Source organism: Ceratotherium simum, chromosome 1 (assembly GCF_057802395.1).
Source record: "Ceratotherium simum simum isolate JZ-2026a chromosome 1, ASM5780239v1, whole genome shotgun sequence".
In the NCBI taxonomy this organism is placed as follows: Eukaryota; Metazoa; Chordata; class Mammalia; order Perissodactyla; family Rhinocerotidae; genus Ceratotherium; species Ceratotherium simum.
The window spans coordinates 87,907,705-87,930,469 of NC_141900.1; the positions used below are offsets into that span (position 1 = coordinate 87,907,705).

The 22,765-nt window shown below is 52.5% G+C and overlaps 1 protein-coding gene across 1 annotated transcript in view; it reads right to left on the reverse strand.

Moving 5' to 3' along the window:
* Positions 1 to 416: 416 nt before the first annotated feature.
* PLXNA4 (plexin A4) overlaps positions 417 to 22,765 on the reverse strand; it is a 367,932-nt gene continuing 345,583 nt past the window's right edge. The window contains exons 25-31 of the mRNA XM_014787750.2: positions 20,985 to 21,088; positions 20,341 to 20,440; positions 18,979 to 19,169; positions 17,947 to 18,116; positions 13,828 to 14,040; positions 6,741 to 6,891; positions 417 to 4,620 (exon numbers count right to left, since the gene is read on the reverse strand). Coding sequence (XP_014643236.1) covers positions 4,525 to 4,620; positions 6,741 to 6,891; positions 13,828 to 14,040; positions 17,947 to 18,116; positions 18,979 to 19,169; positions 20,341 to 20,440; positions 20,985 to 21,088 — 1,025 coding nt within the window. The 3' untranslated portion in view covers positions 417 to 4,524. The remainder of the gene's footprint in view (positions 4,621 to 6,740; positions 6,892 to 13,827; positions 14,041 to 17,946; positions 18,117 to 18,978; positions 19,170 to 20,340; positions 20,441 to 20,984; positions 21,089 to 22,765) is intronic.

Below are 22,765 nucleotides of genomic sequence, written 5' to 3' on the forward strand. Positions count from 1 at the left end.
GGTTAAGTATTTGACTTTGCATCCTGTGAAGCCAAAGGAAGTGTCCCCTTAGTCCTGAGAAAGAAGACAGATGGAGAACAGGGCTTTCCTTTTCAGGTCAGAGCAAGGGGTGCTCATACCTGGATTCATCCCAGCACTGTTTAGAGTTCTAGAAACATCAGCAGCACTTGCCTCTTGGAATAGAGGTCATTTGGGAAATCATTGCTTGTGGCTTCTGTGATGGGGCACCTACAGGCCCTTGGCTGGATGAGGGAGCCCGACTGCTCACGGAGGCAGCATTGGGAGGGTGGGAGGGGGCCAGGACAGTCCCAGAGGGCTGGACCGTGAGGGCTGAGCTGTCCACGGAGGGGCTGAGCAGCTCCTGTATTCTAGTGGACTCATGGCCCTGGGCCAGAGGCTACCCGTGCAGCGTGTAGGCACGAGGGACAAGGGGGCACACGCCTCTCTGCTGGGGGAGGGGCACACTCGGGGGCCAGACATGCAATGGGGACAAGAGAAGGAGGACCTGGGGAGAGTTGGGGGCAGTGGGTGTTGGGACAGGACAATGACATTAACTTCAGGCTGGGAGCCGAGAGCTGAGGCTGAAGGGACAAGGTCAGAGACCTTACCTGTCGACAACTCCTGCTTCTCCCTGGGCACAGTCCTGGACAGTCTACCTCAAACTTTGGGACTTATTTAGAACGACTTCTCTCTCTCAAGCATCTCGGGCCTCCCTCACTGGTGCACCCGCTCACAAGAGGGAGGCCCTGGGGCTGGCTCTGGGTGTGCATGTCACTCTCGGGGTGTGAATATATCTCGGCCTGTGGGACATTCAGGTTATCCTCGGTCCCCAAATTTAAAACCGCATTGAAAGAAGAAGGCAAAAAATAAATATTTTCCTGAGGAAGCAACTGACACAATAGCCAACTTCACTTAATGGCCCTATTTGCAGTAACCAAGAAATGTCAGGATCTCTCCTTACAAGGAAGGACAAAGAATGGCAAAGCCCATCCCTGGGGAGACTTGTGCCCAGAAGAAACGACCAGCCTGCAGCTATATTTCTCAGCTTCTATCTACCCATTCTTTTAAATTCAAGACCCCATAAGGCTTTCCACCACCACCCACCTCCAGCCCATCTCCCTCCAACATTCAAACTCCCCACCTAACCCAGGTCAGTTATTTGGACTGCATGATCTCTTGGTACCATTTTGGACACTGGTGGTCTCAAGGGGTACAGGGTGCAGGAGGCAAAAATGAAGGGGGAAGTGGGGAAGAGGGTCTCTTCTCCCCTGGTCTCTGCCCAGAACTCAAGGAATCAAATAAAGGTTCCACCTTAAACAGAAGCGTGACCCTGCACATTAACTGTGACAGGGGAAAACCTTGAGGGGACCTCCCTTCCACAGGACCCCATCTGCCCCATTCCCTCCTCTGCAGCGTGCTGGCCCGCATGCTGCCAGGGCAGCTCTCAGGTCTCTGGCCTGCCTGGAGGAGATGGGGGATGCCAAGGGGAGTTTTGGGAAGAAGATTTGGGGGAAAGTACAGCTTTTTGAAAACGCTGCCTTGTCTTTACTTTGAAACGTATCACACGTGCACCAAGAATGTAAATGAAAGAAATGGAAAACAAACAAACAGCTGAAGGAAAGAACTTCTACAGGTGAGATGAGTTGCGACTCTGCGTGACTGTCCTTTTTCTCCATCCCCTAACAGGCCAGAGACAAAGCCAGCAACACCCACCCACCCATTAAAGTAAGATCTGCCCCAAACCTCTCCCCCAGGAGAAACGAACGGGGAGAGCCAGGACACCCGTCATCCTGCTCTTTCTTCCTGACATTTATGTTTCTCTGAGGTGTCTGAAGTTTCTCTTATAACAAAAACATGAGAAAAAAAAAAGTTCTGTACCAACAAAGGAACAATAACAATAATAATAATCCGGTATAAAAGAAAAGCTTCAGCAGAACCGTGATAAGTCTTCTTCTCTGCTTGTTCATTTTTTTCTCTAACTGTGCAAAACTTAAAAAATAAATCAAAACACACTCACACACACACATACATGCTCTTACACACACACACACACACACACAGAGAGCTTCCATTCAGCAAATCCGTGTTAAATATGTTTGTGTCTCTCTTCTCCCCAATCCTTCACATGTGCAAAAATATTTTAGAGGCCAAGGTGCCTCCTCAGCCTGCCTCCCACACGCTCCTTCCTGGCCTGCCAGGGGCTGTGGTTTCCTGGGAGGAAGTCAAATGAGCCAGGTAGATATTCCATGCTTCTTCACCTGGCACCTCATCTGCCAAAACCTTTGGTTATTTTTCCCCCCTGACATGCATCTTTTCCCATTCTCTTCTCGTTGGTTAGGTTACTCGTGTTTTGTCCACCATTTGTCCTCCTCGATGCCACATTATGCCCTGCTCTGGGTCACCACCACCCAGCCTCCGTCAAGTCCAGGCCTCCTTCGGCCAGTGACCACCCTGATTTCCTCCGGACAGGTGACCTCTCCTTCCACCCACCCGCACTCAGCATCAAAGGCAAGCACTGCGTGTCCTGAAGCTGCAGGATGAATGATGAGCAAGGGTAGAGAACGGAAACACATCAACATCCCCCCACCCAGGACAAGAAATCTTTCAGGGCTCTCTGCCTACTCCTGGGGCAGACAGATATACATACACACACACGCGCGTGCACATGAGATCACACACACGCACACATATTCATATCCAAAGGGATTAGCATTCAAAGTACAGGACGCTTCACAGACTTTGCTGGAAATGGTGTGGTTCCTTCCCCTTTCCACGTGGAGCTCCCTTTGAGTGGATGGCAGGAAACGATATCTGATGCTCGGGGAGTGAAGGCAACACCATGGAACCCTCACCCCCAACCCCACTTGAGACGATGCTTCTCCTTGTCTCCCAGAGTGGTGTACAACGTGACACCAGGACTGCCAGGAGAGATTTTCGCTTACGGTAGGAGACTGGACCATAGACAGAGATGGCATCTAAGCTCCCTTCAATATTACAGGTTTCCGTGACCCTCCATTAGACCATCTCTCACCATAGCCCCTGCTCACCTAGGCACTCATGTCTGAGCACACATTTGCCTGGCTGCCTAAAACGATGTATCCATAGCTAGAAGGATGGAGATGGCATCTGATGGAGAAAGAGATGCCAGAGTCGACATCAGTTGTATGTCCCTCCTCCCATTTCCAGCCAGGTCCTTCAGCTTGACTCTTCAGTCCCTCCCAGACATGACAAGCCAGGGGCTGAGTTTGGCTGGCATTTCAGTTTGTCCCTGTGAGGCTGTGCTTGAGCGTGTTTCTTTCAATGATGACTTCTTTCCATGATGAAGAGATGAGGGAGGAGAGTAACCAAAGAGACAGCTGAGATGTTGATGAAATAATTCCCAAGGAGGTCTGGACAGTCCAGGGACAAAGTGATCTGCACAGCAATGGCACTAGATTCTGCAGGGGAGACAGGGGCTAGGCTGTGTGCCCCAGCCTTCAATAGAGTTCTCAGGAACGATGGTGGGGAGGGAGCCATGGAGACGGCTGGAGGTAGAATCTCCCGGATGCACTCTGCATTTTATGTTGACCCTTGATGAGCGATGACCAAGGAGGATGGAGGTGCTTTCTCTAGACAGCACTCGAGGATCTGGCAATGGATTAGACCTATGACTATGTTCGTGATTCACTTGCATTTGCAGATGAATAGAAAACAACAAATTCTGCTTCCACGGTAGACACAACTTTCTTTCTTTTCTCCCACTCCATGTTGCATTTCTGCTGCTATGAGCCAGATTAGAAGTTTAGGCGCATCTTCATGGTGGAATGCAACTGCTATTCGTTCTCTTGTCTGGTTTTCCACAGGCAGGGGAGGAGATGGGCAGACAGGTCCCTATGGGCACTTGGAAGAGCTCTAACAAGATTGAAAGGGGACAAGGAGGCCTCTGGATGCCAACCCAACAAGAGAGAGGAAGCTCACAGGGCACCTCCCAACTCCTCACATGCACCCCTACTCCAGCTACATGCAGGAAGTGTGGCCTTTCTTCTCACAGTTGCAAAGGGACCATACCACTGACTGACCCCTTGGAGATGGAAATGTGGGCAGAGCCAAGCGATGTCTTCCCAGAAAAGATAATATTGAGCTCATTGCCTCTTCCCTAGCCAAGGCTCGTACCAATGTGGGGGCTCTCAAGAAGGTGAAGGTGAAGTAGCAGCATAGAAACATCCTCTATCCATGGCTCCTCTTCCATATTTGGGCCCTGGTGCTGATGCATGGGGTCATCTGGGAAAGAGAACCCCCTTGCTGTGGGCCTGGCCATCCTGGACTAACTGAGGGTCAGTGGCTTGTTTCAATGTATTGGCAGAGCAACTGAAAGAGAAGGGATCCAGAAAGAAGGGAGAGACAGAAAGAGGCAGAGAGAGAGACAGCGCTGCTCAGGGGATGCTGCTGATGCCAGTTGGAACTTGCACTTGGTAAAGATGAAAATCTAGACTGAGGCACGGCTTGGTGTGTCCCTCCCTCCAGGGGGCCCTGGAAGGACGGTTCTCAGCTGTCTAAGCTCATGAGGGTTATGACTTGTTCTAGTTTGTAGGCCAGTTTCTGCTTCCCACACTGGTCGTCGTGGTCCAGAGGTCCGAGGATCTGTTGAAGGGACAAGAACAGGGAGATCACTAGTTTGTATGTATACGTCTGTGTTCTTAAGGTACGCACAGACAGGGACGTAGTCAGGATCGGGAAGACATGTGCACGTGAAGACGCACACACGAAGTTGCTAACTAAGCAGGCAGCCTGGTGAACAGGGCTGGGGAGGTATAGGGGGCACTTTGGCATGGGGTACAACGTGTGGACACCCATGTGTCAATGAGCACAGGATGTCAGCACACACATCAGCATGTCTGAATAAATGTGTCCATTTTACTGCCCATGAAGGACAGCTGATAGTGGGCAGAAGACACCTATGCAAAGATGCCATAGTTACATGCAGATCAAACAGCAGATGGTTCCATACCCAAGGTAAAGGGTGGGGCCCAGTGTCTTGGGTGAATGTAACTTCACGGAGATCAAGAAATCCCACCCCCCTTCCAAAAAAGGAACGTCTACCCCATCAGCTCCCCAAGGCTCAAAATTCCACATTTAGAAAGTCATTTGGCTTCACTTTGCCTGTGAAGAAACAAATACCCCTCGAAGAGTTATGTTTTAAGCTTTACTGTCATTAACACCTAATGGACGACGTCTGCCAAAGCCTTTTCTGAGACTGTACGGTCGGTAGAGGACAATGACAGGGAGCAATTGTGATGGGAAACATCGTAGAATTTGACTCAGACTCAGGAGACGTGGGATCGAATGCTGGCTCCACCAGTCTCTAGCCAGGTGATCTGGGGCAAAATATGCAACCTCTCTGAACCCTCATTTCCTCATCTGTAAAATGTGGGAATTACTAGTCCCGCCATGGGCTGCTCCAGGGGAGAGGAAAAAGTCAGGGAACATACGGAACACCCTTAGGACAATGCTCCACGAGGGGCACGGCACGTGGCAAATGGGTGGAATCTACTGGTGCTGGGGCCTCAGGGAGAAGGAGCAGCGAGGGGTGGGGGAGGGGGGAAGAAGAGGTTGAAGGCCTGAAGGGAGGCTCCCAGAGCTTCGAATTTCTTGGCCCAGTTGACGTGTTTTTAATTGGCGAGACCAAGATAGCATTGCCAACTTCTTAGCTGGCCAAGAACTGCCAGTTACTGGCACCAACACTTCTAAGGATGGGACATTTTAACACCGACAGTAGGCAAGAGTACTGAGACTAACAGTACTAACAGGACTTAGAACTTAGACTAAGGGACAGTCCTTTCCAAGAGGAGGCAGTTGTCCTCATACCCTGGCGTACTCTACGTCATGCTTACGTCTCTCAGGTGGCCACCGACAGGTAAAAACTTGCCTCTGGACCAGCACTGGCCCACAGGCTGGCACTGGGGTCCCTCCCCTAAGGGACCCGCCGCTGGCTCCCCCTTCACCTGAGGTTCACAGCATTACGCTGCTCACGGCCTGCGGGACACCAGGCCCCGGGCCCAGCGCGGCTCCTTCCTTAACCTGCGGCTCCTAGACCCTCTCTCAGTGAGGAGGCTTGGAGGACCCGGGACACTGGCTTCAGCTCCTGTCACCACCTTCCCCACACAAAGAGGGTGGTTATGCTGCTGCTCAGACACAAGGAGCCTAGATCATTCTGAACCCACTTGGTCTAAGCCTGCATGACCAAGAAAACTCCTATAAGCACCTTTGTACTGGCCGCTAAGTACTGTAGTGGCAGTGACCCCAGGTGAGGTTTTCCAACGAAAACACAGCAACTAAAAACAGATTCCCTTCTACTCTGTTCTGTATCTCTGCTGATTCCATTTCATTCCATTCCATACCATATGACCTGCCCATTACAGTGGGGAGCTGCTTGTTTAAAGAGAATTAGATCAGAGAGACAAATGGAAAAAATAAAGGAGACGGAATGGTGGGGAAGAAATAAGAAGGAAAAAAAATGAAAGAAACAGATACTTGATCTATGGATCTGAGAAGGGCAGGGATTAATGCAGAATTCACAGACTGGCACATTTCTAGTGTCGCAGACTTGGGAGCACAGCCTCTGAGTCCTGGGTGGTAGTGAGTTCCCAGCAGGGGTAGGGTGTCTGGGGTGATGCTCCTGTGCACAGAGGCTGCTACAGGCAGAGATTTCTCCATCTTTGCCCCCGTCCTTCCCAACAGGCCCGGAGCAGGGTGGGGCTCACCTCCTCGCTGTACTTGCCCACGTAGGAGAAGATCTCCGAGAGCGCGCTCATGGTGTTGAACTCATTCATGTGCATCCGGGACTGCTCAGCCAGGTACGCGTTCATGTCCTGGTCGCTGATGGCCGGCATCTTCCCGATGTCTGAGTAATACCTGCCAAGGGATGGGAGAGGGGAAGAAAGGAGTTGGAGCCGTGCATGTGGAGTAGACGAGAGATGGAAACTCCCAGTGGATGCCTGTGCGTGACCCCCTGTGGACCATGGTGGGCTTGCTCCCATCTGGCTTCTGGGTCTGGCCCAGGGAGAGCCCTCTGTAGTTCTGGCTGCACAAGGCACAGAGGGAAGGGATTTGGGGAGTGGCCCAGATATTGTCAGAGGGTGGACAGAGGTGGGACTAGGAGTAAGGAGGGGTCTTCTCCTGTATCTGCTTTGCTCCCAGCTACACACGAGAGTGGTCCAGTCTGTCTCCTGTGTGCCTCTAACACTCCCTCCCACAGATGCAAGAGGTCCCCTCCACAGGGCCCAAAGGCTCTTGCAAGCAGTGGCTCTGCCCTGATGTCCTCCCCTCTTCGGGGGTTAGACGGGAGGAGGGCAGGGCTGGGGGCTGCTTGGGGAGAGAGGCTGGCAGAAGGCAATCAGTCACTGTCACTTGCAGCTGTGCACTGCTGTCAACTGGTTAATTAGATGCCAGCATTTACATTTTTAATTTCTGCAATTTGACATTTTATGCAGCAAACCCCAACTCCCTGCCAGAGGGGAGTTGTGCAGTTTCCTAATGAGGAACGAAGGGCCCCAGTGGCCCAAAAACAGCCACACCCCACCTTCTCCCGGGCGTTTTCTGGCTGCAGGCTACATAAAAGGGACCAGGGACCTGCAAAAACAGGGAGGCCTCAGGACAGTGGGGACCACCCCCAGGAGGCCTTGCAGTATGCCAGCTCAGCCCACTCTGAATGCCTGAGGCGTCAATGCTGGGAGAGCAGGCCTGAGAGCCTAGAGCTGAGAAGGGTGGCGGGCACAGTCGCCAGGGCGGGGACTAGGGTGAGGCAGGTGAGTCATCGGGGCCACAAAGTTTTAGGAAAGGCACTCAGTCTCACTTGTGCAACTGCAGGTGACAGCGACAGGCCCTGGGAGTTCCCAGAAATCAAGGTCTGCTCAGGTGAGAGGCTCCAGTACGGTCTCACCCTGGACCTCAGCCCTGGGTCTCTCTCAGCCTGCATCCCTTACTGCGCTGATCATGAATCCATCAGTCCTGTGCCCGTCCCCCCACCTCCACCTCTCCCCGTCGGTGCCCAGGAGTTGGGTGACAGGCCGGTAGAGGTGGCACTCATGCACCACTCCAGCCGTCATGCCCGAGGGCCTGGAATGGAACGACAGTTCAATTTGCCACCAGGGGATTCCTGGGCCTGCAAGGGCTGGGATGGCCGCCCCGCTCTGAGCCACAGCCGTCCTGCCTCCAGTCTCATCTGGACTGTCTTTCTTCTCAACCTTCTTTCAGTGTGGGGTCCTCCGTCTCCCCTCCATCTTCAGAGCCCTCAGGCCCCCACTTCCTTGTCTTGTTTCATTTTGGTTCCTCTGCTCCATCCCAGAAGAGCCCACTCGCTTCCAGGCTTGCACCCCCCCACACACACACATCCTCAGGTTCCTCAGGGTTCCGGGTAATGACAATCCAGGTACAAAAGTTCCAGTGAGAGACTCAGTTCATTGCCACCATTTCTGGAAGGCAATAAATGCCAATGTTCCATTTTATAGCAGAGACCCAGGGATTTCAGTGGTGACTCCCAACCTTGCCACTCGCAAGGAGATTTGTGTCATCACCTCCTCACGGATTCCAGGCCTACCGAGCAAAATATGTTCGTCAGGTAAAGGGTTATGTTCTCGGGTCACACTGGTGACAAACAGGAACAAACGACCTCCCTCACGCTGGTTCCACGGCCAGCAGCCCGATGCAGCTCTGGTAATATGGCTGGGTCCAGAGCTTCCTCAAGACAGTTACACTCTGTCACCCACGGACAGTCGGAGCGACTGAACAGGATGAAAAGCCCAGGTCCCCATTGACAGGACACGACTCCTGCCATCTGCGTTACCTGCCCAGACACCTTCCACAGGTCGACAGACGGATCCATCAGCATGTGTGCAAACAGCACAGGACTTCTACTGCTGCCTGGAAGGTCCCTGTGGTGCACGAGAGCTCAGGGGAGGGACCACCATCTCCACTGGAAACAGCAGATACCCAGCACCCTGTCCCTGTGCAATGGCTTGCAAGGCACTACAAGCCCAGTCCGTTTCTCCAAAGGGAATATTTTGGAAGTGTGTCTGTCTGTGTGTGTAAGAAAGAGACGGCTGGGGAGTGGAGTGGGAAGAGGGCAGGGGTTCAAATCTTCTCATCTGAAGCAATGGGTGGCAGCTCCGCCTGGCCATGCTTTGCATCATTCTCTCTAACAGTGAGGTCAGATCTCTCCCCTGCTGCCTGTGTGGAGGGTGCCGGATTGAACCCGTGCACGTCCATGGCCACACACCAGCCCATGAGTGGATCCACCACATGTCCTCATCTTAGTGAGTTCTAAATCGCTGAGCTGAGTGGCCATGCACAGCTCAATGCCCTGGATGGGTGTGGGGCTTGGGGTCTGGCTGACATTCTGCCCCGTTCCTGTCCCTGAGCCCTGCCTGGTGCTAAGCGGGACCACGCTCCCCTGTAGGGCTTTGTTGCCCCTGCCTTGACCTCTCCTCGCTCCCCTCCAGGGCTCTGCCGAGCCCCACCCCCTTGCCAGCACCCCTTGAGCCTGCTAATGATGCTGCCCCGGCATCTCTCAGCTGTGTGTGCACTTGCTTCCTTCTTGGCTCTTGCTGGGCTGGCCTGTGTGCTGGGCCCCGCCACTGAGAAGCCTTATTGCTTGTGAAGAATGCAATTACTCCCCATCAATAAACTTCCAACAAGTGTTCTTATCAGTTGGCTGTGCAGTGAGGATGGGAAAGGTCAGCCTGGGCTCCTGTGCTTGAACTTGCTCCTGTGGGATTTCTGCCTGCAGGTGAGCCCCTTCAGGAGGGACTGTGCTCTGAAAGTCCCCCAGGAACCCCTCAAGCTGACCAAGCCCTGGCTGAGGCCCGGCCTGCTGAAGAGGTCTGGGTCCCACCACTGGCCTTACCCAGCTTTCTTTGCTGAATTTGCTTAGGTGGGACGTCAGCACCCTTGTGGTCCTCACATCATCCCTCAGGGAGCTGCCATAAAGGGAAGGGCCCCAGACACCTGGATTCCCGGCTGGTGACTAGTTTGCAGTGTTCCACATTTGTGGGCTTCTACGGGCTGTGCCCAGTGTGTGATGGCGGGCGTCTCCTCTCTGCCATTTGGATGGCTCTAGTGATGGAGAAGGTGGTCTCCAACACCCTGAACTCTTAGAGAAGGACAAAGTGTTGTCATCCCCTCAAATACCTCAAGGACAATGATGCAGAAGTGAAAGACATTTAGAGCCTGATGTCCCCAGATACCTGCCTTTCAAGGCCCTGCACAGAAGTCTTCCTGTGTGATCATCCACTGACCTCTCCAGGCCCAGCGGAATCAGGTCCTTACTCCCCGAGCTTTCCACCATTACAGCTCATGGGCCTGCTGAGTGCCGTCTTGTCTGTGTATCCTCCTTGACCATGAGAGCCACAAGGGAAAGATCAAGTGTAATATATCCCGAGTGTCCAATACACCCGTGACGGGTGCCATAAATGTCTGGCCCCTGGATTAATGAATAAGTTAATGAAATGTCTATACTCCGCGTCCAGTATTGCTCCCATGGTGAACTGTCACAGTTTTATATTTTGAATGGATGGTTTCCTTAGGAGGCATATTTAAATATTTAAAATTCTTAACCTTTTTTATGCTGTGACACATGTGATAGATGGCATTCAAATGTGTGGCACGCCCTTAGTCAATTCCCAGTGGGCCAAGTGTGACTCCACCGCACTCATTCCTACACGGAAAGCTCATGTCTGAGACTGAAGGAGGCTCACGTTGCCACGGGGATAACCAACTTAAAATGAGAGGGAATCACTACCACACGTGAACATTTTACTGCTACTGGTAATGAAACAGAAATTACAACTGATCATAACACGCCAGTTCATGGTGACAACACTGTTGAGTTCCGCTCTGTAAGATGGGTGTAGCAGTTGATTGCTACTGGGAAACCAAGAGACTCTTCTCCCTTTTTCCAGATGTGGCCACAAGCAAAAGCCCTAATACTTGGATGGAGGCAGCGAAGACTGGGAGACTGCAGTGGGGACTCTGACTACTAGCATTGCAAGGTGTTTGGAGGCAGGAATGGGATGGAAGGATGGGTGGGAGGACAGAAGGGAGAACAGGAGGGAGGATGGAGAGAGGACGAGATGGGAGGATGGGATGGAAGATGAGTGGGAGGACGGATGGGGGATAGGAGGGAGGATGTGAAGGAGGAAAGTTAGGGAGATGGGAGGGAGGATGGGAGGGAGGATGGGTGGGGATAGGTGGGAGGACAGGAGGGAGGATGGGTGGGGGGAAGGTGGGAGGATGGAGGGAAGGATGGGTAAATGAAGAACTTCTAGGAGACACAAGCTGGCATAGGTGCCGACAGAATCATCTAGGCTGTTCAACCACCAGTTAGTGAGGCCTCCTGGATGCATATGATTTCCACCCCTTCTATAGAGAGGGCCAGCCCGAGTAAACCCCATTTCTTCGCTGTGTTGGGACAGAGGGCCCCCCAAGTGTGTGGAGAGCATACTGTACAGCAGTGAGTCACTAAGCCTGAGTCCTGCTGGGCTGTCTGTGCGCTCACAGCACTCAGGCAGCGAGTTCAGAAGTGGGCAAGCCCCAGCCACAAGATGATGGTGTGCTACCCTCACTCTCCTGAACTGGGGGCTGCCAGCGCCCTCAGCAGGCTGAGGGGGGAGACCTGGCTTGCTGTAGATCCTGAGCGAGTTCTGTGCTGTTGGACTTCACTTTCCAGCAGCCAGACAAGCTGGGAGGCCAGCCTCCTTGGGGAGGAAGAGTGGCATTGGCCCATTATCACCAAGTGATGAAGCACTCCAGGCTTGACCTCCAGACCTGTCCGTGCTGTTTCCTGATCGCTCTGTCACTGCACCCTCAGCCCAGAATGAGAGGAGAAAGAATTTGGGACCTCAAGCAACTGAGATGACTTTCCTGAGAGTGCCATTGGTTGCTAAGAAACTAGTGGGAAAAGAAATGGAAACCATCAAACCACTCCTAAAACTAACCAAATGGACTGGGCTTACCCATGACCCGTAGCAGCTGCGTGGCAGAAACCTCATCTAGCACCAAGTGAAAGAGAGACCCTTAGCCTAGCACAGGCGTTCTTCTCACCTCCCACTAACGGGCTGTGTTCTGGGCAAGTGTCCTCTATGCAGATGTTTCCTAAGTGTTCTCAGCCCTTTGCATCCCTGCTCCCGTCCTCCCTGCCTGAAGTCCCACCACAGTGACACTGCACCAGTGCAGGGCTAGCCAGTGGCCCAGCTGCTGCCTCTCTCCGCTCTCTTTCCTGAAGAGCCACTGACCACACAGGAGGGCTTGCTCCTGGCAGCTCTATGTCAGAAGAATGAGCCACTGTCTGGGTAGAGGGAGGCAAGAGCCTCTCCTGGTGACTCAGACATCATCAGATACAAGGACCAAAGAGTTAGCTGTCTCTCTGACAGCCACAGCTACATGCCCACCACATGTATCAGCAGAAGAGCAGGGGAGGATATCAAAGAACAGAGGGGAGGGTGGACCATAATTCAACCCTTTTAGCAGAACCATGTTACAGATGTGGCCAGGATTCTCTCTGTAAAACGGAAGGCAATTTTCAAATATAAGGATGGAGACTATCTCCCTGCCATGGGGAAAATGATACTGTTCATTTTGTCTTTGGTCACCAAGTCAAGAACAACTTCTGGTCTCTATTACCCTTCAAAAAGGCACCAAATCTGAGCTTCCATCTAGGTTTCCTATCTTTAAGCTACTTGGAAAAAAGACAAAGGGACTCTAAAATCAGGACTGCCACATAGAGTTGTGCAGGCTGTTCACTGCACAAAGGTGCTTGGACAAGAGGGTGAGCTGGGCCTGACAACTAGTCCATCACTCAACAAACCACACACTCTGGAGTGAGGCCACATCATCTGGGAGGAAGGGCACCTTTCTTAATTCACACAGAGGCATCCTACGGGTTGGCAGAGGCCCTGTCTAAAAGTATCATAAATAGTAGAAAAGAGATTTGGGAGTCAGCTGAGTTTGGGATCTAGTTTCATCTTGGCCACTTAAGCCATTTTGGGCTGATTAGTTAGCCATTCTGTATGCATATTTGTTCACTTTCATGGGCACAAAATAAGGTTATAAATCCTGTCCTCTTATGTTCAAGAGCTACTGTAATGAATACATAAATAAAGCTTCAGCTGGTTGCTCAGCTCTAGTGTTCAGCATATGGAGCCAATGGGGCCCAGACAACCACGAATGTTCTTTACCATGAGTTAGCTTTGCACCAGGACGAACCCAGCTCCGCAGCATAGAGGTGGCCCTCCAGTCACAGGTGCACTGTGTGAGACTGATTACACCAGGGCGACTGTGGCTGAGACAGCACTGCAAGGCTCAGGGCATCAAGAGCTCATCGCACGAGAGTCAAGGGACTGGGACAGTGAGAAGCTGTTCACGGTGACAACGACATCCCCACAGGATGCTGGGAGAACTGCCAGATGGACAGGGGCAGATGGGGAGAGGCCTGCAGCCTTTCTGTGGCAAGATGTTATTCAGTTCCTTAAAGTCTTTATTTTTTTTCCTCATTTATTGATGGGGATTAGAGCAGGGAACTATATTTCCTCCCTGAGCCTAGAAGGTATTTCAGCCACTAAGACCCGGGCCTTCCATGCAGGGAAGCAGAGCATGGTGGCAACTTCCAGCCACGTTTCCCAGTTCTTGTTTCAGCTGACAACGCCACTGAGATGTGGGCTGGGGGTGTTGCAATAGCAGGCTTAGGCCCTGCGTTTGACCGTCTGTAAGCGCCGGTCCATTCTGGGGACCCCGCGTCAAGGGAAGCTGCCGGCTGCTGCAAGGGGCCCTTCCTTGGCTGCCCAGCCCAGCACTCACCTCTCCACCCAGCTCTTGTAGCTGGGGATGTCCTTGGCGTAGAGCAGCTTGTTGGAGGGGGAGTCCTTGCCCAGCCGGTGCTCCGACGTGGAGCAGGAGTCCATGAAGGTCTGGGCCACCACGGACAGGCAGGCGTCCGTGATGCTGTTCTTGTGGATGTCAAATACAAACTGCGGGTTCTTGATCATGTTGACCCAAAACCGCAGTGGTAGGCTGTGTGAAGGGAAGAGGCAGACAGTCAGGGGAGATGGAGAGGGGGGTGGGGGCGCCATAGCTTGACCCAAAGAGAAAGAGTAAAGGCTGGAGCCAGCAGTTCTTAAGAGCTTTCTCTATGGCACCAAGTTATGTTCCAGCAAACTGCCTAGTCCATCCAGAGGTACAATGTTGACAGCCCTGGAGACGACTTGATGCCCAGCCTGGACTGCACGACTCACAACCTTCCCTGATAGCGCAAGGTTTGGGGGTCAGAGGCAGCCATAATGGGGCTATAAAGTGGAATTTCTGACTCTCTATTCCACTGTCTGCCCCCCACGCTGGATATGAGGCATATCCAGTTGACAAACCTTAAAGAATAGCCTGGAATCTAGATTTTGTGTCTTATTCTCTGCCATCCACTGTGTGACTTGGGAGAAGTCACCCCTTCCTCCCCGCCTGGTAATATCAGCCAGCCCCTGCACAGTGAAGGCACTGGGCTGAGCAGTTTAAGTGCGGCTAACCGATTTCCCATCTCCAGGCTTGCATGCTAAAAAACCCACAGTCACAGCCCCTCATCTGCCCCATTGTGCTCCCTATTTCTCTTCCCTCATTCTTCCACTTAGCACCTACTGCATATCAGGAACTCCGCTAGCGACGGGGGGTACAGTGTGCATCAGACACATCCTCTGCCCTCAGGAAGCCTGTTTTCTGGGGGGTTCCTGGGGGAGTCAGACCTGCAATCAAGCAGGTGCTCTGAGAACTATGGGTGCTAGAACCGAAAGATGTGCAGGTCCCATGTGGGACAAAGGGAGGTGTCATCCAGTCTACTCAGAGGGAAGTGTCTGGAAAGTCTTCACAGAGGGGACACTTGCTGGTCAGACTTTTAAAGACACATAGGGGTTCCTTAGCTGGATGAGGCCTGGAGGAAAGGGGGAGGAAGGTGCCGCTAAAGGGGATTCAGCATAAATAAAGAGGAGAAAAAACGTGCAGTGTGGTCTGGTAACTGTAAGCCACTCTGTCCATTGCTAGAGAGGGTCCCAGGGCATTGGGAGAAGCCTGCCCGCTGGCCCCCTGTGGCTGTTCCTCTCTGCCGGTTCTCCGACTTTGTGGCTTCCATCCAGTGCACTGAGATGCAGGTTAGGAAGCAGAGGGGCACCACGCAACGGATCCCTTATTTCCCTCCCACGGCCCCACCTCCTCGCCTCCTGCCATTTGCCCTGATGTTTTATTGTTGTTTGGTTGCTGTTCTCACTGTTGGGAATAGTTATAATGTTCGCATGTGTTTGACTTGCCTCTTAGAACTTAAACTCTTTGAATTACATGATTTCAATACAGCGAATACAATATTTCTATATCTGTTGTATCTCCCAGCTAAAATACAGTAAGACCTCACATTCAAGACTGCCAATCAATCAACGAGTATGTATTAAGTTCCTATAAAGTGTGCAGCGGAGGACTTAGGCAGACAGCGCTGACATGTGACAATGTGAAGTAGCACTTGTTTCATACTGGGAAATGGAGAACAGGAAAAAAAAGGACGGCATGGAGAGTCGTGACACACGGGTGAAAGTCTGGGTCACAGCCGCTGGCCAGGGGACACCATGACCGCTGGGCTCAGAGCCCTGGATGACAGACTCCCGGCTGCTCAGCTGATGAAGTCTCCAGTCCACATCTTCCTATTTCCGGACGTCCCCTCAGCAGAGGGACTCGGGGAGTCCATATTTACTGCCTGGTTGTTTCTCCCCAACACTCCCCCTTCTTAAGCCAGTTGTGCTGACAGGCAAATCAAACAGGGAAGCCAGGCACCACACTGAGGCTCCTGCCTAATGAAATATTAGCATATTATTAACATTAGAGGTGGCACTAATCTCTGGTTGATTGCAGCCACTCAGGCTAAATGAGCAGGAGGTGTTTTTAAAAGAGAAAAGATAGAAGAAAGTGGAGGAAGGGGTGGGGAGATGGTGAGTTATAACTCTGGCCAGGAATAAAGAAATGATCTCTTTCCAATCAGGGACAATTAGCTCTAAGTCAATATGCAGATTTCATAACTCCTGGACTAACTGCTTCTCGCCCGGGCAGCAATGACGAGGGTCAGGGCAAGTGTCCTTTGGTGAGAGAACCTGAGCCTGGGGTTGCTGTCTGCTCCCGGCTTTCCTTCATTCTTCAAACTCTTTGCAATAACACCTGAGTACTTGGAAGAGCTGGTGCAAAGGGAGGCCCTGCCCTCACCCTAGGACATTAAGGCATCCTTGGAGGTGGCCTTAGCCCAGCAGGAGGTCTGGGCTGAAAATAAGTAGTTTAGATGCCCTTTCAGGTGATCTACTTGTGATGGGCTACAAGGCATGGAGGATGTTCTGGAAATACCAGCTGTCTGCAGCTGGGACCAAGAGAAGGTCTGGGCAGAGCATTTCTTGTATTCTGAAGGCTGCTGACATTCAAATGGGGTGGAAGCAGGAAGACTCCCTGGCAGAGAGAAGCAGATGGGGTAGGGCACGCCTCTCGGAACAGCTCTGCAGAGCCATGCTAGAAAGACAGGGAGAATTAAACACAGTCTTACCTAGAGGCAGGCACTGGAAGAGACCAGACCTGGCAAGCCTTTCAGAGGAGGGAGCAGCCTTCGCCTAGGGAAGCCGCACTGAATCGGGAATCCAAATTGCAAGAGTCTTATTTCAGAAAGGCTGGAAAAACTCCACTATGCAAGAACTCTCACCAAGAATTAAACGTGGAAGTAAACCCTCTTCTTCAGTTCCATGGTCCAAACCTCTGTTCCTGCCTGATTTTCCAATTTCAGTAGAGACAGCACTATTCTTCAGGTGAAAGAGATGAGAAGCCATACCACATTCAGCAAAATTTTAGTACCAGGAAAACTTCCACCTTCACCTGTGTTTTGGTTTCGGGCTCCAGGCTGGTTGTCCGGGTACCCAGCTGTGCCCGGGTGCCACACTAGTGCTAGCAGTTGGCAGGTGCTGGGCAGCAGGCTCATGCTGCCTTGGAAGAACATTCTGGGGAAGAACAACCTGGGACAGGGACCATTTAAAAACTACAGGGAGGCAATTCTGGAACTGACGGGACTAGATATAAGCCAGCTTTGCCTGAGGTAGAACTCTCAAGTCGAGACCATCTTGGCCCTGCATCTTCATCAATATTTATTGAGTCCCAGCCTTGTGCAAGGTGTGGAATACTGATGCCCGACCTTGCAGTCTCAATCTGAAGCACAAACTGCACACAAACAAAGGGAAAGGATGATATATGTTGAAGGAGAGAGGGGCCATAGTGGAGACACCTAGAGTGTCGCTTGGACCTAGAGAATCCTGTTGTCTCAAAGACACACAATGCAGTTATGGGAAGGTCTCTTCCCCAAAGGGAATTTGGGAAAGGAGTGTGCGGGAAGGGAAGACCATCACTTCTTGAATAGACCAGAAAGACCCCTTGTTCACCTACATGATTCCTAGGTGTGCTCCAAACTCTGCTTGAGAGGCACCCTTTGATGCTGGCCCTCTACAGTCCCATTGTGCGCACATATCTTCTTCCTGGTGTCTCACCCGCGTCTGTCAGCCCACTGAGGGCAGGGGCCGTGTGTGACAGTCTCTGTACCCTCAGGGTCTAGCACAATGCCAGGCACACAGAGGTATCTGGATGTGACAGTGACCCGGCCGAGACATTTGGCGTGTTATGTTTTGCTTGTCGAGTTGGTTAAGTAAGTGTTTGTTAACATCGATTGATTGGCAGGAAAGAAGGAGGATGTGACTAGAGGGAAGTGAGAGAGGAAGAGGGCACAAAAATAGTAGGAGAGCGCGGGGAAGCCCAGAGAGAGCCCGCACCGAGCCCCTGCTGATGAGGGTGGGCCCCGGGCCCCCGTTCCCACAAGCCCCCCAAGGCCTCGGGCGGCCTCCCCTGACCATCCTCCGCTCTGCCCTCGCTCACCAGTTGCTCTTCCAGGTGTGGCGGACGTGCGGGTCGTGGATGCCGTGTTTGTCGGCCTGCTCATCCAGGAAGTCAAACATGTACTTGATGGCCAGGGGCAGGGCGGAGCCGCGGTGCGCCGTGCTGAAGATGGTCTCGAAGAGGTCGTCCACGAACTTCTGCAGCGTGCCCTGGGGAGGCACGATAAGGTCCGACACGGCTCCGCCCAGGGAGCTCTGAGGATGGGTTTGAAAATCTGCCTGGCCTGCTTGGTTGAAATCGGTAAGTGCGGGTAGCTAATCTCCCCACCCCACTTCATCTGTCTCTAACAGCTTTAAATTTCCTCTGCACGTGGAAAATAGATATAACACTGACGACTGGACCTAAGGAAGCTTTCCTCTGCTAACAACACGGTTCAGTTTAACACCCTTTGGCGGTGTTATTTTAGCACTTTTCTCAAATGCTAATGAACAACTCAGTCGGTCAGAGCAGACAAACACAATCTGCTGGTTCTGTTTGGGCGTTATTCACACCGCTGATGAACAGTTACTCATGTGGCTCTGCAGAGAGCAGGGCGGAGGCCCGCCTCAGGAGTGAAGACTAACTGCAGGCATGAGCGGTCCCCAGAACCAGGATCAGAAATGGTGCCTGGAAAGTCACTGATGGAGCCCCAATTTCTATCACTAGAGATTGCACGTGACACCCCAGAGAGGGAGCCATTCTTCATTAGGCATGGCAGAAGAACGTAAATAGATGTGGCTAGTGTCTCTATATTTGAGAAAGGGCCCAGAGAAGGCATGGAAACAAAACTTCAGACTGCATGTCAACATGCTGTATGGGAGGGGTTTGCCTTGAGCACTGGGTTAAGAAGGATTCTGAGGTTCTGTGTTGGGAAAGAACACTGGGGCGGATGAGCAGTGCCTATCAGGAGTGGATAACAGAGGGGGCACTAGCACAAATGCTAGGTATTTGCCAGCTCTGGCATTTCTGTGAGGTGATGGAGTCCCTTCCCATACCCTACCTGTGCCCCGCACCGGGTCTGAAGTCCGATACCTTAGTGGCCAGCAGTCGTGTCAGATAGATTTCAGACACCATCTTGCTCCCCCGGTCGCCCTCCTTCTGGTCCCCATGCTCGTGGTTCTTCACCAGATGCCACATCTTGACTCCGCTCTCCAGGTCAGGGGTGATCATGGGCGTGCGTGAGCGGAGGCTGTCGGGACTGCCCGTGTACCGGATCATGTTCTCTGCCAACACAACCACCCCAGGCGTGTGAGGACTCAGCCTTCCAGCTCCTCACTCACACACCCCCACCCCAGCCCAGGCCAGCTGCCCTCTGATCCTTCCTGCAGTTTGCTGGCACAGTCGCCTTGCCTTGGTTTAGTCCACTCCCTGCAACTGGGTGCCTTTCCCACCACCTCCGGGAAGCTCTCTGCGGCTACTTCCACCCACTCAGATTCCTTTCCCATTCTGTACTGCACCTCCCCAGCAATTAATCATTCAATCTGTAAAAATATAAGCTTGTGCTTTTGACGCTTTTCCATGTAAGAGTTCTCAAGCCGTGTCTCAGGACGTGTTCTGTGTAGCCAATTAAGGACAAACCTGAGAGCAGGGAGCCTGCCTGCCTCCATGACTGCTGACCAGCCGAGTCACCGCCTGGTCACCTGCTCACCCCTCTGGCCTGGGCCAATTCCTCTCATCTATTTGCTGAAATGTGAGGTGTGGTGACACAAATGTTGAGCAGGAGAAGAAGATGAAGGTACTGTGTGCAACACCGTTCTGTGTTTTCATTTATCTATTATCCACAATAATCCTGTGAAGCAGGTAGTTTTTTAATCCCTGTTTTGCTGGTCAGAAAACTGTCTCACAGCTGTCAGGTGGCTGGGCCCCAGGTGCACAGGTGGTGCCAGCACAAGGCTGCGTCCCTGCGCTCCAGGCTTCTAGCCCGCATCCAGCATCCTCCTCCACTGCAGAGCCAGAGCCCCGGGTCTGTACCTTCCCTCAACTGCTTCCTAACCGTGTGACCTTTACACATCGTTCAGCCTCTGTGCGTCTGAGGTATAATTTGCTAATCTGCATAATAGGGGGAAATAATAATTATTTAATCCACAGGATTGTTATGAACAAGATGTGAGATAGTGAGTATCACGAAAACGAAAGCATCTTCTGGCCTGTAAGACACTCAGGAAGGTTAGACTTTCTTCTTCTTCTCGGGGATGAAGGTCCTGCTCCTGCGTCCCAGTTTCCGCCTGGAACCGGGAGCCTCCTCCCCAGGCCGGATCTCCTCTCTGATGGTCAGCCTGCCTGACTCTCCCCCACCTCCCTGCCTGGGGGGTCCACTGCCTTCCAGCTGTGCTGCCGTCATGACAACAGCTGCTCAGGACGAATCTCCTCCCCAGGACGATTTGATGAACTCACCGTATTTACTTGCCGAGGTCCTGGAGACTGTGGAGTTGTTCACTGCGTTATAGGCTGTCACCTGCTTGGACACTAAAGCCACCACGGAACCATCTGGCACCTACAGGGAAAAGGTTTGTAAGGACCTGGGCACAGAAACTCTGCCACCCCAGTAATAAGGACAAATCAGAATTAACTTGGTCCTCAGGGGCAATCAGTGCCCCACCAGGGAACCCGGGAACTCTGGAGGCTGTTGGCTTTCCTTTGATGAAACAAGACACATCTGAACACTGACTAGTGTTCTATGCTGTGGCTCACTCTTGGAGTGATTCTGGCAAGAGCTCCTCACCAGCATCCTCTACCCCGATGCTGCCCCAGGAGAGCACACAGCCTTCAGCTCCAGGGGCTCTTCTAAGAAAGGGCCTTTTCTTGGGAACTCTGCCCACACCCTGCAGGAATCGTGCATGTCAACATCCTATCCCCAGAGAAGTCAAGGCTTCCTGGCTGGGGGACATCAGTTTTCCCTTGGTTGCTAAGGGAACATGAAGTGCTGGTGAAGAAGTGAACTTAGGGCTTGGTGTCCAGCATCGGGGGACCCTGTTATTCAAGGACTGAGATTTCCAGGAACCCAGTTAGTGAGCCCTGCCCTTCCACAGTCACCTCACCTGGTAATGGGCCAGGGTGTTCAGTCTCTTCCAGTCATTCTCAATCTTGGTGGTGATGTCTTCATCTTGCAGGATCATCCTCGCCCCGCTTCCTTGTCGCCACTCTGCAGGGAGAGCAGTGGCGTCTCAGAGAGGCTCTCGGGGACCTGAGGACCCCTGTGCAGGCACTGACATGGTGCCATCTCAGGGTGCATCCATGGACAGACAAGCACTGCAGACACTCCCTGAGGAGGGGTGCAGAAGCTCTCAGTGCAGAGGGGCCCTGAGTTCCAGTTCTGGTTCTCATCCCAACAAGCTACGTGGCAGAAGTGGGGTAACATCACCTGTCCTCCCCTGCCCACCTGTTTGCTGTGAGTGGCCACATGGGCGAGAAGTAGATGCTCGGTAAATATGACTGAACGGACAAGGCAGGTGAAAGCAATTAAGAAAGCACTGAGCACATGCGAGCTGGCATCATCATGCCGCACAGTCGTTGGCTTGGTTGTAAGGTCTCGGAGCTAATGAGACCAAGGCTGCAGGTTCAGTCACAGGGTACTCTGTTCCTGTTTCAGGGGTGTGTCCCGCACCCAAAAGCCAGCAGGTGGGTCACCCTTGGCAGGAAGGCTCGGTGAAAGTGCGCGGAGAGATCAGCAAAACCTATTCCCATGCCCAGGAATAGCCCATCCTATAAAGTTGATGTGGATAACAGCATCTTGGTGACCTACCCAACACCTAATTACCCGATGCTGTGGGTTTATACTCACATCCTCCCATTCTCCTCATGGGCCCAGACACCTATAACACACAGGCTCACTGATGGGTCCCACATGGGGAAAGAGGAGGCTGTTTCTCATCAGCCAAATCCCCATCACCACACCTGGTGCAAGTCACATGGAGATGAAGTGCACATTCCAGTCTTGAAATGTACGCACATGGAGACCCAGGTGCATGCCAGACACACGCCGGCTCTCATGCATGTGCACGTATACCACCCCCCCACACACATACCCTCACACACACACACCAGAAAGGAAAAAACAGCCTTTTAAATTCAAATGCAATGTGTGTTCCAGCCAAGAATCTGGTTTCCAGGCAGCCACGACCCCGCTCAATGCCTCACACATGCTGATACTTCTGAAACGTGCACAGGCCCTGGGATCTGCAGCGCGGGTGGGTGCTGGAATGAGTTACCCGGCAGTCCTTGCCTGACCTGCCATGGATTTTTCCTACAGCCCACAGAGACAAAGTTCAGATTCCCTCCCTCCGTGTCCCTCCTGCCAAGGCTGAGCTGTGGGTCCATGACTGGCCACATTGGTGACAGAGAGCACTGATCCCTCCCCACTTTGTGCACTTGGTGTGGCCAGTACCACAGATGAAAAACAGGCCCAGAAAGGGAGCTGCCTGCCCTCTGGAGGAGCAGAAATGCTCCTAATATCCGAGGCCCTGCCTCCAGTTCCTGGGCTTGCCTGCTGCCTGGGTTACAGCTTCACGGAGCATCGGGCCATCCCAGGAATGAAAACACGAGGATGCCGTGTGTGTGCACTGGAGCGGAGGAGCCTCCATAGGCTCTGGGGCATCACTCAGTGCTGTTGATGGCATGGCTGGAATTGACCATGGCGATTAGGGCCTCTGGACAGGTAGGGTGGTGGACAAAAGGGGAAATGCTCCCCTGAGGCACCTGGTCAGAGTGTTTTGTTTCTTGTTGTTGTGTTTGTTGTTTTGTGTTTTTGTTTTTAATTTTATGTAGGTGTGTATAGATGCACATATTTTTGAGTGGCTGGGGCAAAAGAAGCAGAATATCT